Genomic DNA, 14,807 nt, shown 5'->3' on the forward strand with positions numbered 1-14,807 from the left:
TGTATCTTTATTTCACCTTTGGAAACAATTGTACCCCACAGGTAATGTGTCAGTGGAAGAATATAGATTAGTTTTGTTTTTGCTTAGAAAGAGTTAACAAGAGAGGAGAAGAGGGAAGGAGAAAGGGAGAGAGAGAGACAGAAAGAGAGAGAGAAAAAGGCGATTACTATGAAAGATTGGGTAACCTAGAGCAGCAGTTCTCAAAATGTGCTCTGAAGGCATTTGGGAGTCTCTAAGATCTTTTCAGGGGGTTCTTGAGGTCAGAGTCATTTTCATTAAAAAACCACATATAGGTAAAATATCCACTTTAAGTGCAAAGTAGACCAATGGATTATAAGGTGACAGATTATGAAAAGCACATTGATATAATTTCAAATTTCACATAGCAACTAATCTTTAAGAAATTAATACTTGTTGAGATTGTTTTTTATTTCAAAGAATATGCACAACTATCACAAAGACCATTAGAATACTACTTTCTTTTCTAACACTATATCTGTGTAAGGCCAGATTTCAACAAAAATAATATATCACCAAAAATGAATGCAAAAGCAGAAGAGAATTCTACTGTCTTCTATTAAGCTAGACAAAGTTACAATAATGTAAACCAGTGACATTCTTCTCAATATTTTTTTGTGTGCAGAAAATATAGTTAACATGTAATGCATTTACCATTTTATTTTGAAATAAATATTTTTTAATTTCTCAATTTTTAATTTCTGATGTGATAAATGACTATAGTATAACCCAAAAGCTCTTTGGAGTCCTCAATAATTTTTAAGAGTGTAAAGATGTTGAGAACAAAAAATTTGAAAAGTAGTAATGGAAGATGGGCCAGGGCCTAGCATTTAATTGAAGAGAAATTAAACAGTTAAGCATCTGTTCTTCAATATAATTCTCAGAGTAAATGCAGTAATGTACCGATGCAGTAACATACAACAACATTAGAATGTTATACAACAACATAATAATAACAACATTTAGAGATGTTTTCCATTTAATCTTTAATACATGGGGTAAAGTATAATTATTATTATCCTCTTATAGATGAAGAAAAGGAAAGTCTTAAGAGTTTGGGCAGCTAGAGTAGCATAACTGGTAATGAATTTGGTCACACTGACACCTATATACACTAAACCCCTGCCCACTTTCCCAGGAAGGGCATTGAAAGTCTACAGCTTAAACTAACATGTTAAACAAACAAAGAAGCATATGTTTCAAATGGACTTAGGTGTTTTCCCAGATCAGGGCTATGGAGACCACAAGACAAGAGTTGCCAGTAGGGGCAATGCATTTTCTCAGCAAATATTTATTGCCTGCCTCCCACAAGTGGGCACTTATCTATACTTGGTGATTCCGCAATGAACAAAACACAAAAATTGCTGCTATGATGGGGCTTCTAATGATGGATATTCTAATAAGCATATTGCAAGGCCAGGCCAGCACAGATTGGGAAAGTATGGGAGCCCTGCAAAGCAGACACCAACCCTCAGTAACAGAAGTTCAACATTCACCCCTTGACTTTCATGAGGCAATTAGATCTTCCCTCAACTTCCAACCCTCTCTCTATCATCTCCCTCCAATGGGAACGGAGTTGAGTGATTTGCATCCTTTAAATTTGCTCCTTTGAGCTTCGGAATCCTTTTTGACTACTTAAATCCCACATCTGGACCTCTATCCTTCTTCCCTCCCCATCCCCCTGCTTACTTGTCCTGAATCTCCTTGGGGTGCTTTATTTTCAAGCCTGCTGGATGTGTCTCTCTGAAATGTAGTTTCTTTAGTGTCTCTGCTGGTGACATTGACTCTTTAAATGTTAACGGTTGATACAATCAGAACTTACACCACCCAGACCCACTCCTAATGTCCCACCCTGCATTCATTAATTCAATAATTTATTCTTTCAGTAAAAATATGCTTGTTGGAAACAGAGTCATCCTTTTTATCCTCAAACTCCCTACCTTGACCAAACCTTTAAACTGGCTCCTGTGTCCTTTTGATACTATCACCTCTTTACTTTACTTCTATATTTGCCTGTTGTTTAAGGTTATAGGTGTGTTAAAACAGAAATCCAATTTGAGAACTTCAAATTTGGATCAAATCTTTATGTTTGATAAGATAATGATTAGAAATATATTAAACTGATTTCTATTTCCTTATCTTTGTGGAATTTTTTTCCCCACTTTTCTAGCATTCTGTTAAAATGGTTGTACTTAATTCCCTTCCCTTTTCCCACAATGGTATGTTATATGCAAGATTTAAAATTACCATTAATTTTTTCACATATATTCTCAATTTTAAAAATTTAAAAATTAATCAGTTTCTCTACTTTCGAACAATAAAATATTCTTTGAATTTTTAACAGTGACTTTCCTGCCTTCAGGCTTTCATGTTATTTTGTCCACTGTTTTCAATCAAACTTGCTTTTATGCCCCTAAAAGTCTTATTATTACTTTCTGCCATAAATATTTATTTAGATTTAACCATATGTTTATCAAGGATTTTGGTCATCATTGCTGTTTTTATCTTCCTTTTTCCTCTTGAGCACAATTTTATTCTTTCAGAAGTAGAATCATTCATAATTCTTTTAGTGATGGTCTCTTAATTATAAATGTTTTAAAACTTTTTTGCATGAAAATATATTTATTACATTTCAATCTTGCATAATAAGTTAGGTGAGTATAAAACTCATTTATTTGAGAAGTTTGCTGATAGATTGACTCCTTTGTAGGCAATCTTTACTCTGTTTTTTAAAAGATTTGTGCTTTGTCCTTGGTCTATATTTTTACCTCAAACTATCTAGGTAAGATTTGTTTTGATTTATCTTGTTCATGTCTCACAATATGTCTTCAATTTAAGCACTTAAGTTTCTTTAATTATGGACATTTCTGAGCCATTATCTCTTTGTATATTATCTTTCTTCCATTATCTTTATTAGTCTCTTTTGGAATTTCCAGTAGATTTGTATTAGACCTTCTCATTCTATTCTTTATATTTTTCAAATGCTTTCATCTCCTTAACTTTCTGAACTGCAACTGGTTTAGCTGTAATGTTAAATAAAAGTCTAATCACTCTGGCTGGTGCTTTTTGTTAACCTTTAGTTTTATTTTCCCTGTGGTGCTTTGCCCACCCACCCCTGCCACCATCTTCCTCAAACCTTCTGAAGTCTTACTTATGCATTCATCTATTTGTTTATTTGTTCATTCATTCATCACTTATTTTTCCCCTCCAAATTGATTGATTGATTGTATAATTGACATATAACATTATATTAGCTTCAGGTGTACAACATAGTAATTCAATATTTATATACACAGTATTGTGAAACAATCGCTACAATAAGTCTACTTAACATCCTTCACTGTACATAATCTTAAAATTTTTTTCTGTGATGAGATCTTTTAAGATTTACTCTCTTAGCAACTTCTAAATACCAATATATTATTATTATTATTATTTTGCTAATATTTTGCTTTATTTGCTGCTGCTTTTCTTTCTTTAAAAAAAATTTTTAAAAATTTTAATTAGTTTCAAGTACACAGTACATTGGTTAGACATCTATATAGGTAGTAAAATGATCCCCCCAATTGCTCCTTCCATCTCCTGACCCTCCACCTAGCCAATGTATTAATGCTAATTGCATTCCCTATGCCATGCTCCCCATCCCTGTGACCATCCATCAGCTACTAATTTGTACTTCTTTAACCCTTCACCCCATTCTCCCAGCCCCCCAAACCCCTCTGTCCATCACCAAATTGTCCACTATATTTGTGTCTGTTTTTTATTAGTTTGTTCTTTTCATTCCTTAGATTCCACATATAAGGAAATCACATAGTGTTTATCTTTCTCTGTCTGACTTAAATACCTTCTAGGTTCATCAAAGCAATATCTTTTTCCATTCTCTTCTTTTTCTTGTTTTCTTATCTTTTCGACCACTCTATGTTTTGGTTGGAGCACTTAATTCTTTTCCATTTAAGGTACTTAGGAATGTAATTGTTACCATTTTTTATTCCTGTTTTTGATATATGTTTTTTCTTCTTAAAGAAGTCCCTCCAACATTTCCTGTAATTCTGGTTTGGTGGTGATAAATTCCTTTAGTTTATTTTTGTCTGGGAAGCTCTTTATCTGTCCTTCAACTCTAAATGATAGCTTTGCTAGATAAATTATTCTCTGTTGTATATCCTGGGTCTTCATTCTGTCGAATATTTTTTGCCAAGCCCTTCTGCCCTGCATAGTTTCTTTTGAGAAATCAACTGTCAGTCATATGGGTGTTCCCTTATATGTAATTATTTGTTTTTCTCTTGCTGCTTTTAATATTCTTTCTTTGTATTTAAGCTTTGGCATTTTAATTATGATGTGTCTTGGTGTGGGTCTCTTTGTATTCCTGAGTTTTAGAATTCTCCAAGTTTCATTGGGGTTTTATGTCCATTTCTTTCATCAGATTAGAGAAGTTTTCCATCATTATTTCTTCAAATAGCTGTTCAATATCTTGATTTTCTTCAGTTACATTGATCAAATGAATATTTGGAGCCTTAATAGTGTCCCATATCCTCCTTAAATTATTTTTATTGTCTTGGCATCTTTTTCTTGCCATTCTGATTGAGTGTCCTGATTGGCTTTCCTGTCCTTTAGATAGGGCATGTGATCCTCTTCTTTATTCACTTTGTTTATTCCATTTACTATACTTCTCATCTCAGATCATGTGTTCTCCATTTCAGACTGGTTCTCTTTTATAACTTCCATTTCAATTTTTATGTTTTTTTTTTATCTCTTTGTTGAAGTTCTCAATGAATTTATCTATACTTCCCAAAAGTTCATTGAGCATCTTTATAACCAGTGTTTTGAACTCTGCATCTATTAGATTACTTGACTCCGTTATATCTGGATCTCTGTTCTGTTCTCTCATGGTTTCTGCTTCTTTGTCTTCCCATTTTGGCTGCCTTTCCATGTCTGTTTCTATGTACTAAGCAAAGCTTCTAATAAGTCTCTTGGTCTTATCAGTGTGGATTTGTGAAGTAGGTGTCCAGTGGCACAGTCCTGAGAAGAGTTCAGCTGCAGGCCAAATTTAACTCAAGCCTCTACTCCACTGGGGCCAACTGTTAAGATTCAGCAAGCAACCCACAGATACTGTACTTATAGTTGCCTCAAAAGGCCACACCAGAAACCGAAGCCAGCTGCCTCCACAAGTGTGAGTCTCAGCAAGCAGTACGTGACTTGCTGTGGATACACCTGGATGTGGGGCCGTGAGTTGGGGGAGGCAGGGTTTCAGAGAATCCTCTGGGCTGAGCCACCTTTGTTAATCAGTTTGAAGACATCACAGCTATGGCGGCACTATGTCCGGTGCACTGGGAGCAGGGAGGGCTTAACAGGGAACAATGGATACTGCCGGCACTTCAGTACCGAGTGAGTCTTGCCTCAGCCCTCACTCCGACAATGTCTCCCTGTAAGTCCCTGGTGCCCCTGCGCACATCCGAATCAGCACTGGTGCTAAGAGCGAGCAGGTCTCTCACTGTGAAAATCTGTTCGCGGACACGGCCCCTTTAAGAGGCTTCTGCCGCTGCCAACTGCAGCAGCCTCCGCCTCACTCAGCCGCTCAGGACCCGGCAGCCCTGCATCCTTGCCCCGTCCTACCTTCTGCTGTTGTAGGGTTCTTTCTTGGATTTTTCCCTAGTTGTATGGCTTGTTCCTCTAGATCCTTGCTGCTGCTCCTTGTATCCGTCACAACTTTGATTAGGTCGCCAGAGGGATGAACAGAGCTTCTATCATCTATGCCATTTACCCACCTCCCCGCCTCAATACAATATTATTAACTATAGTCACCATGTTGTACATTATTCATCACTTATTTATTGAGTGCCTACTAAGTGACAAACACTATTCTGTTATTTAAGAGAGGGGAGTCAGTTATGACTATAATAGACTGACTCCTGCTTCAAACTCCTGCTTCTAGCAATCACTGGCTTGTTGGACTAGCTTCTCTGGACTGGGGAGGGGATTTTGACCCAGGCTCTTCTCACTCTTGTTAGCTAGTCCAGAGGGTGCATAAATCCAAAGGGCATAAGTTTTAGACTAAGCCATAGATCTAGAAACAAAAACTAGACTCACATTCTGCATCCTACCAAAGAAAGAAGACAGAAACTCATCACGTGACAAAAGAAATGTACCCAAAGTAAAGCAAAATATCAAGTAATAGACAACAGGAAAGAAAATTTTGGTATTAAAGAAAAAACCCAGGAAACGGAACAATGATTGACAGTTGTTTCAGAAAGAGAGAATATAATACAGAGAAATCTCACAATTTATCCCCACATCTCTCTCAAAATTTCTTATTCCATCTCAGTATCTCATTCTCTTTTGTAATGTCTCTCAGCTACCTATGTCTAACCCATGTCTGCTATTCCTGTCATTCTCTCGCACTCCTATCTATCTGCCTCTTTTTCCCTTCCCTCCTCCTCTCCTTTACTCCTCCTCTTCCCTCCTTCCTCTCTTCAAATCTTTCAAAACTCAACTCTCTCTCATACTGACTCAATACTTTCTCAGTTTTCTTTTAGACTCACTCATTTACTCTCAATCTCTGACAATATCTGTCTCCGAAATCTCTATTTCTCAACATTTTTCTCAAAATCAACTCAATTTATTTCATATCTGTCAGCCTTTCTTATCTCTTTTTTCATCTTTCTTACCCATTCTGTCTATCCAGGTTCTTCTCTTTGTCATACACATGCTCTGTCTCGTTGTTCGTGTTTCTGTATTTCTTTCGGTACTTTTAATGTCTCGATTTTGTCGGTCTCTCATCTTTCTCAAGTTTTCTCTGAAACTTCCTTTCAAAATAACTCTCTCAAACTCTTATTCAAACTTTCTTTTTTTCCTCTTTCACAAAAGATATAAAAAGTTTAAGAAGCATAAAAAGTAAATGTTGATATATTTAATACAGAATCTCAAAGTCAAAGCTTTTGTAGTACACAAGTTAAAAGTGAACAGACTGATTCAAGTCATTGTCTTCATAATTATGAAGAAGCAGGGCTTTAGGGCTGTCCTGTAGCACTGAGGGGCAGAGAATGTGCTGGGTGATGGTGCCAACCAGAATGGTAGTAAAGATTCACAGTTTCAGAAATGGGCAGGGAGAATATTGTCGGCAGGGCTATAAGCACATGGCATGTGTTGGAAGGGAGGAAATGGTCTGGAAGGGATAGTAGGGGTTGTTCTTCACTCATCCTGGAGGAAGATCCTGTGCCAGTTCTCTGGCATAAACTATGGATTGGGGGGATATGATATCTTAATTCCAGTTAATTCATTTTTATTCATTCTAGGCTGCTGGTGCTCCAGGGACATAATCTTTATCCTCTGAGCATATCCTGTTTTGGAGTCTGATCGGCTCATTCTTCCTCCCTAAACTCACATAGCTCTCCTCCAGTTGCTCTCTTCTTGGGTTGAGCAGGAGTCCAAGACTCCCTCCTAACCCTTGCCTGATGGAGTCCATGTTCGAACATGTTTCAAATAGTAGGAGAGGGCAAAGATATACAAAATAATTTTGGCAGTTCCTCCAAGAAACAAAATTATCCACAATGTGAAAGGGCAAGGCAGAAAAAGAAAGAAAAGGAGAGTGAGAAAAGAAAGAAAAGGATGAATATGGACTCTTGAGCCAGACTGTATGCGTGTAGGCTCCACTACAGATGTGTGCCTTGGTCAAGTTACTTAACCCTCAGGGTTTTTATGAGGTTACAGCAATTTCAATTGCAAATAACAACTAAACAATTATTTGTTAACTAAAACAATTAGAACAGTGACTACCTCACAGAAAGCACCCTATACTCTAAGAAGACTATAGATATGGAGGGAGCCAGACATAAAATAATAAACACCTTTTATTAGTTTGTTTCTTGATTGATTGCCCCATTCTCCCTTGATGGATAAAAGCTTCCTTCTTCAAGGTCTTTATAGCTGTTGCCTCTCTTACCCAAGTGGGAAGGAAAAAGACAAATCAGAATGAGGATATCAGGGCCCAAATATTAAGCTCTAGGAGATTCAAAGTTCAGGAATCCTTCTTAAATGTTCATATTTGATGTCCCTGCTGTGAGCAGTTAATATTTACATCTCAGAGAACATGACAAACTCAATAAAGTCTTCCTCAAACTAAACCTTCAATTTTCAAACAAATAACAACTGAAAAAACTGAAAAATTTCAGAAAAGGGGCAGATGGTTTAAAATGAAGATCCACAGGAGAGGAGACCATGTCTCTTCCTTCATCACCGTGTTCTGGAGCCTAGCAAAATGACTGCCATAGTTGTCATTCATCCATTCTAGAAATGTTTTGAGTGTCTACTATATGTCACACACTGTGCTAAGTATTGAAGATAAAACAGAGAAGACAAAGTTCCTGCATTCATGGAGTTTTCTCATTTGTACTGACAGACTCCAATTTATCTTGGCAGGTTCCAGTTTATTCTCACCCTTTCCTGCTTTACGTCCAGCCTTCCTTGCCAACTGCCAGCCCTTCTGACCTGCCGCGACTTCAGACCCACCATGAAAAGCAGAGGTAAAAAGCAATCTTCACCATCTCCCACAGCTTTATAAGGTCTAATACCTTTTAAAAATCTCTTATTTTATATTATTAATACAGTTCAGCCTTCCTGATCAAACCCTAATTTTTTAGTCTGTGTTTTGAATGGCCACGAGCCTTTTGTTACTATGCAAGAAGATGTGAATACCTACTAGGGGTCAACTATTGTTGGCCTTTGCCATACACAATTACCAAGGAAGAAAACTGTAGTTTTTCACAGTCCCCACTCATTCCGCTTTACTCGTTTATGTTATTTTTTTGACCCTTGTTGGTATAGAGAAGTTTAAATGTAAACAAATTGATGTGCAACATAACAGCTAGGTAAACATGGTAAAATTGAAATGCTATGGTCAGTTAAATTATGTCAAAAAGCTTCTAGCCTAAAAAAAAAATCTCTGACCTCTCTTTTACCCTTGCACCTTACATTGAATCCATAAGCAATCTACTTTCAATATAGATGCACAATCTAATTTTTTTAAATTTTTTTTTATCATTTTCACCGTTAAACAAAAGCTACCAATATTTTTTTTAATGGAGAGTGGCAATGGTCTTATTGACTCGTTTCTTTTATTTTGCTTTTCCTCCTTTACATTCCTCCCTACCCCCTGCCCACACAAGAGTCTTTTTAAATATATTTGGTACATATTTCTTTCTTGCTCTTCAATGGTTTCCAATATCCAAAGAATAAAAGCCAAATTCTATGATGAGATACGCATGACACTGTTGAACCGAAAGAAACATTCTTTCTTTGCCCTTGCAGATGCGGTGATATAGGAGAGGGGGATCTGTATGTCTTTGTCCTTATGGTTGCCATTGACATAAGGACAAAGAACCCAGAATGTGCGCACCACCACCACGAGCAGTGAAGATGTGGTGTTTATAAACTGGTTCCGCTTTAGGAAGGAATGAGATGTAATCCTGAAATGTATTTACTTACCAATTCATATTCAAAAGATTATCTACTATATAATAAAAATTATATTAAGGATATCTAAGAATCACTTTAATGGACATTTTATTAACATGGTAAATTTCCTTTACCATAAAAGAATCCTTTCCATGGAGAATTCTGAGTTTATTAAAGATAAAATTTTGCATCGTATTATGAATAAGAGTATGCTATCTTAATAGTGGTTAAACGTAAACAGAAAGGGAAGAGTGAAAAGAGAATAAGCGAAAATGAAGAGAGAGGATTTACCCCTGGCTAGGCCTGCAACCTCAACTCTCCACCCAAACAGCTGACTATAAGCAAATCTCCCACTGATTTTTCCCAATTGCTGTTGCTAATTTGGGAAAGATTTTGTCTAAATAATAATAATAAAAAAAAGGGTAGAGTTATGAGTATCAAAGGAAAAAAAGTATTTGGATCAAAGGATTTGGAGAAATCCTCTGGGTACATAAGAGCTAATCTAAAAACAGTACATTCACATAGGGAATATAGTCAATAATATTGTAATAGCTATGTATGGTGTCAGATGGGTATTAGACCACCTTTAAGTAGGCTTTCTGAAATTTTTACCTAGACCTTTAAAGTTATTTTAATTTTGCTTCTAACCCCATTCATAAGTGAGTTATTTCAATTAGTTCTTTGGGTCATTCTTCAGAGGTCCTCTTCAGAGTTTCTTGTTAATTTAAGCCTCATTAAAATTTTCTCAGTGAAGCCATGAGAACTCCAGTCTGCCTCAGCCCTTGGGTTATACCAGTGGTTCTCAATTCCAGCAGCATATTAGGAACACCTGGGAGCTTTTAAGACCTACAGGTGCCCAAAATCTATCCTAGACCAATTACGTTGGAATCTCCAGGAGTAGGATAGCAAGTTTAAAGCTCCTCAGGGGATCCTAATGTGCAGCCAGTGGTCTTGTTTCAATTGAGAACCACTGAACTTCGAACACAAAATCCTCTTAATTAGCATCTCCTTTAATCTCAGCACATTAGACCCAGTCAGCATTGCTAGCATCCCATATTTCTGATCTTGTATATTTTTTGGCTTTCTTTTTTTTTTGCAGACCGTTTTCACTCCGTGCGAGAAACAAAGAGTTTATTCAATCTGGGTAGATGATTTCAATTTAGTCAATTTACAAATGTAGTTTCCGTATAACCTCTGCAATTTTAATGGGAAAATCACTCTTCATTATTTTTGCAAACTTACTAAAATAAGAAGATGACTTCTTCAAATATACATCAATTGTTATTTGAGTTTCCTTTGTTTCTATTTTCAGCAATATTAGACTAAGCAAGAAACCACATCTAGCACAGCACACTTTTACTTAAAATTCCGGATGTTATATAAAAATATATATTTAAAAAGTTTATGACTAAACTGGTAAAATCAGAGATTTCCTTATAGGACAAAACTATTAAATAATCAAACAGTCTAAAGGAGTAAGTGAAGTATTAGAACCAACATTTTCCATAGTGATGTTTGCTGATCCTTGGTGGTCTGGAGTGTGAATTTTAATGAATTATGTATTTTGGGAGATAGGAGTCTATGGTTCCTAGTAGGATGAGAGGTAAAATCTAAAATCGCCTGTATAAAGCCGAAACCCAAGAAGGGTAGCACTCTGGGTAAGTAAAACAGAAATATCTGTTCTGCCCTCTGAGATAGTGAGGCTGGAGACCTGTCCAAATCTGGGTCTGGGTGTCTAATATCATTCTACTACTTCTGTATGTTATAAAATAAGCTAATCCAGAGACTAAGTTTAAAGTGGTCCAAAATTGGTATGTCTCCCAGGTCTCAAGCAGAAAATATGTGCACAATTTTTTTTCTTGAGGGCTTTAACTCAGGCCCTGAAGGAATACCACAAATAAACAAAATGCCAAGGAACACAAGCCCAGACACAATTCAAAGACAGATGGGAACTACTTCTGCTATATTAGTATTAATTATTATGATAACTGTTAGCATAAAAAATTCTTTAATATTTTTGAGTAGACTTTTTATTTTGTAAGAGTTTTTAAAATTAGAAATAAATGTTGAATGTTTGAAATAAGTTATACATTTTAAAATATTCTCTAGGCCTTTCAGTAGGATGACATAGACCATCCTTTGTAATTCCTTTCTAATTACTTTCCTCATTTGATCACAGTTCACCTAATAAAAATAGAATAACTGCGAGAGATTTCTTTGTTTTGTTTTGTTTTGTTTTTTTCCCATTAAAAATCTGGATTTATTTTGGGAAACGTATTAGAACACTTTCTTTGAACAGTACTTAATGTGATAGGCATAGTTCTAAGCACCTTATATATATCTAGTTATTGAGTGCTTATAATAACTAAATAGGTTGTAATTATTATTATCTTCATTGCATAGATGAACAAATGGAAGCACAAAGCTTAAGCAAGTTGCCCGCGATCACACAGCTATTACTTCTTCAAACGTAGACTGGCTACGGAATTGCACTGACCCCATGCTATACTGGACATTCTTTCATGATTACAATCTAAATTAGGATCGTTTTTATTTCTTTGATAGCACTCTGCTCTTTTCTGCCTGAGCATTAGTACATTTAAAAAAATCATTAATTAGTTTAATGTCTGTACCTCTCCTCTAGGCAATTTCCGAGAGCAGGAGCTATTTCCTGCCATTTCCCTGCCACATACCCAGTGCCCAGCACACAGTAGATGATCAGTAATTAAGTGAATAAATGCATAAAAGGTAACTAGGAAAATGTTTCCTTCGTGGAATAATACCTCCATCTTGTGGAATTTTAGAATACTGCTGCTAGAAAAAGTTTTTGTTGTTTTTGTGTTTGTTTTTGATAGGTAGGTTTTCACAGGAGAAATTGACACTCAAGTGCCATTTGTCAGACTTATATTGGAATCTTTTTTTATTGGACTGGCCCTTTTCAGATTTTTAGTGCTATAGAATAGCACAGCCTCTTTTGGGCAAGGCTTTCGCCATCTAGATTTGCTTCGCGAAATGCGTTTGCAACAAGGTAATTAATTATCGGCAGTTTACGTCCAGAACTCATTTGATTCTACTTTGCCAAAATATGGATCACACGTCCATTAATAAGTTCTTAGCACAGAATGATCACTCAGGTACATCCAGAGTCCCTTCCTTGCCGCGTTCACAGAGCCAGCTAAGGGTCTATCCGCCAGCAGTCCCCAACTCCTCATCACATCGTACCCGCAGTGCATGACGGCTAAATTGGAAATTGTGTAAAGAAATAGCCTCTGCCCTACCATCATACACCAGGAGAGAGTCTATTATGTTCCATTGAAAATCTTAGGTTTTACTTGTATATTTTGCACACATAATGTGCAATAAATAATTTTTAAAAAATACCAATGTTTACTTCCCCTAATCTACCTATTATGCGCAGCTCATTTTATAAGTTAGCAAACCTTGCTATTCAAACCAGAAGTGGACAAAAAGAAAAATGTTCACGCCACTCTGATTATAAATGCAGATTATATACGCAGAGTCTTCCCCCCACCCCCCATCTCTTTTAATCTAGGTCCAGTTCCGGTTTTCTCACACCAACCAACCACAGACGTGAAATGCCGGAGGTCTGACACCCAGCGAGAGCCGCTCTTTCCCCCACGAGTCTATTGTTCTCAGGTTACTCTCATTACTGAGAACTCTATGGTTCCAGGGAGGCTGGGAGGCCTGAGTTTGAAGGCTGTGGCGGGAAGATGACAGCCACATCTGTCACCAGGCCTGGTTTCTCTCGAGGGGGAGGACACTAGAACTGTGGCTGTCCCTGAACCGCCGGGAAAAGTTCACGATGAATCTTCCGCGCTGGAGTGGGAAACGGCGGCGTTCAACATTAGGCTCAGACTCCTTTTCGGGAAGCGGCGATGACAGCAGTGACAGCCCCCTGCTCCCCTCGGGGCCGGTTCTGAGTCCTCCCCCCGGCCTGGGACGCAGTTTGAATGACCAGGGCCGCCCGCCGCCCGCAGCTGCAGGTACTCCCAGGCTATCTGGAGGCAACAGGGGAGGTGAACACGTAGCCGGACTGCGTGTCGGAGGAAGGTGTCCTAATCGTGAAGAGCTTGGTTTGTTTGCACTACCTACTGATCTTATAGTCAGTCTTCTCCGGCCTGGTGCGGCAGGTCTTTTTCTGTTCTGACATGGACGTCTTTTCAACTTATATTCAACGACCACCTGCTAGTAACGTTCAAGTGGTTTCTGGGTCTTTCGACTCAGAAGCAACTTCCTAGTTGGCCAAATATCACCTATAGAAGGCTCGCTCCTAAGAGTGCCCAGTATTCCGTACAGATCCTTGTATTGGATGTGCTTTGAGTCAGGTGTGCTTTATATAAGCCTCATTCCAACGCACAGGAATTCCAAAACACAGTGGAGGGTTAAATACTGAAGTCATGTGTTAAACTAAATTCAACTATTAATTACTTTCTCTTTTTTCCTGAAAGGGGAATGCAAGCAAACAGTTCCCGACGATCAAGTAGACAAGCTGCTATTGGCAAATTGGGGACTTCCTACACCAGTTCTGGAGAAATATCACAGTTTCGGTGTTAAAAAGATGTTTAAATGGCAGGCAGAGTGCCTTTTGCTTGGACAAGTCCTGGAAGGCAAGAATTTAGTCTATTCAGGTATTTAAATTTGTACAAATTAATTTCTCTGTTTTAAAGATATTATGAATATAAAGAATATTCTATTGAGGTAATAATTATTTTAGAGGTGGTCGAGACAGTGCTTTATAACTAGAGAAAGTCTTAAAACATATATGAAAAGTGGAGTCTCATTATATGCATATTTAAATTATGCAAAACCCATTATGTGGCTGGGTGGAGGAAAGGAAAGAAAAAAAAAAAAGACAGAACTGTTCTGCTTGTCATTCCTCTCAAACATGGCGTGGAGAGTGAGTGCGCAATGGGAGATGTATATCTGCTCTTCTCCAGTCTATATCAGTTGCTTTACAATGTGTGAGCATAAATTATATGTTTATAAATTGACCTGCTTGTACAGGGTTCAATATACAAAACCATATGTAATATACTTTATGTAAAATTTATATGGGCTTTCAAGGGCAACTCTGACATGTATACTTTTAAATCTTTTTACTATACTGACTTTAGAAACTAATTATTTGGTAAGATGGACTTCTTTTGTAATAGTTTTCTCTGAAATTGTGAGTCATCCAGATTTTTTTAGTTATGGCTGCAAAAAATAATTAGACAATGTATTAATAGATATAAGTTCAGGCTGTGGAGTCAGATTAGTTGGGTCTGAAAACTGTCTCTACCACTTATTGGCTGTGTAACCTTACAAATTACTAGAAAGAG

The 14,807-nt window shown here is 37.2% G+C and overlaps 1 protein-coding gene across 1 annotated transcript in view; it reads left to right on the top strand.

Annotated features, from left to right (window-relative positions):
* The first annotated feature begins 13,112 nt into the window (after positions 1–13,112).
* Positions 13,113–14,807, top strand: part of POLQ (DNA polymerase theta) — a 96,055-nt gene continuing 94,360 nt past the window's right edge. Inside the window, exons 1-3 of the mRNA XM_011355325.2 lie at positions 13,113–13,469; positions 13,935–14,114; positions 14,601–14,614. Of these exons, the coding sequence (XP_011353627.1) occupies positions 13,289–13,469; positions 13,935–14,114; positions 14,601–14,614 (375 nt within the window). The 5' untranslated portion in view covers positions 13,113–13,288. The remainder of the gene's footprint in view (positions 13,470–13,934; positions 14,115–14,600; positions 14,615–14,807) is intronic.

This window comes from Pteropus vampyrus, unplaced genomic scaffold (genome assembly GCF_000151845.1).
Source record: "Pteropus vampyrus isolate Shadow unplaced genomic scaffold, Pvam_2.0 Scaffold1, whole genome shotgun sequence".
NCBI lineage: Eukaryota > Metazoa > Chordata > Mammalia > Chiroptera > Pteropodidae > Pteropus > Pteropus vampyrus.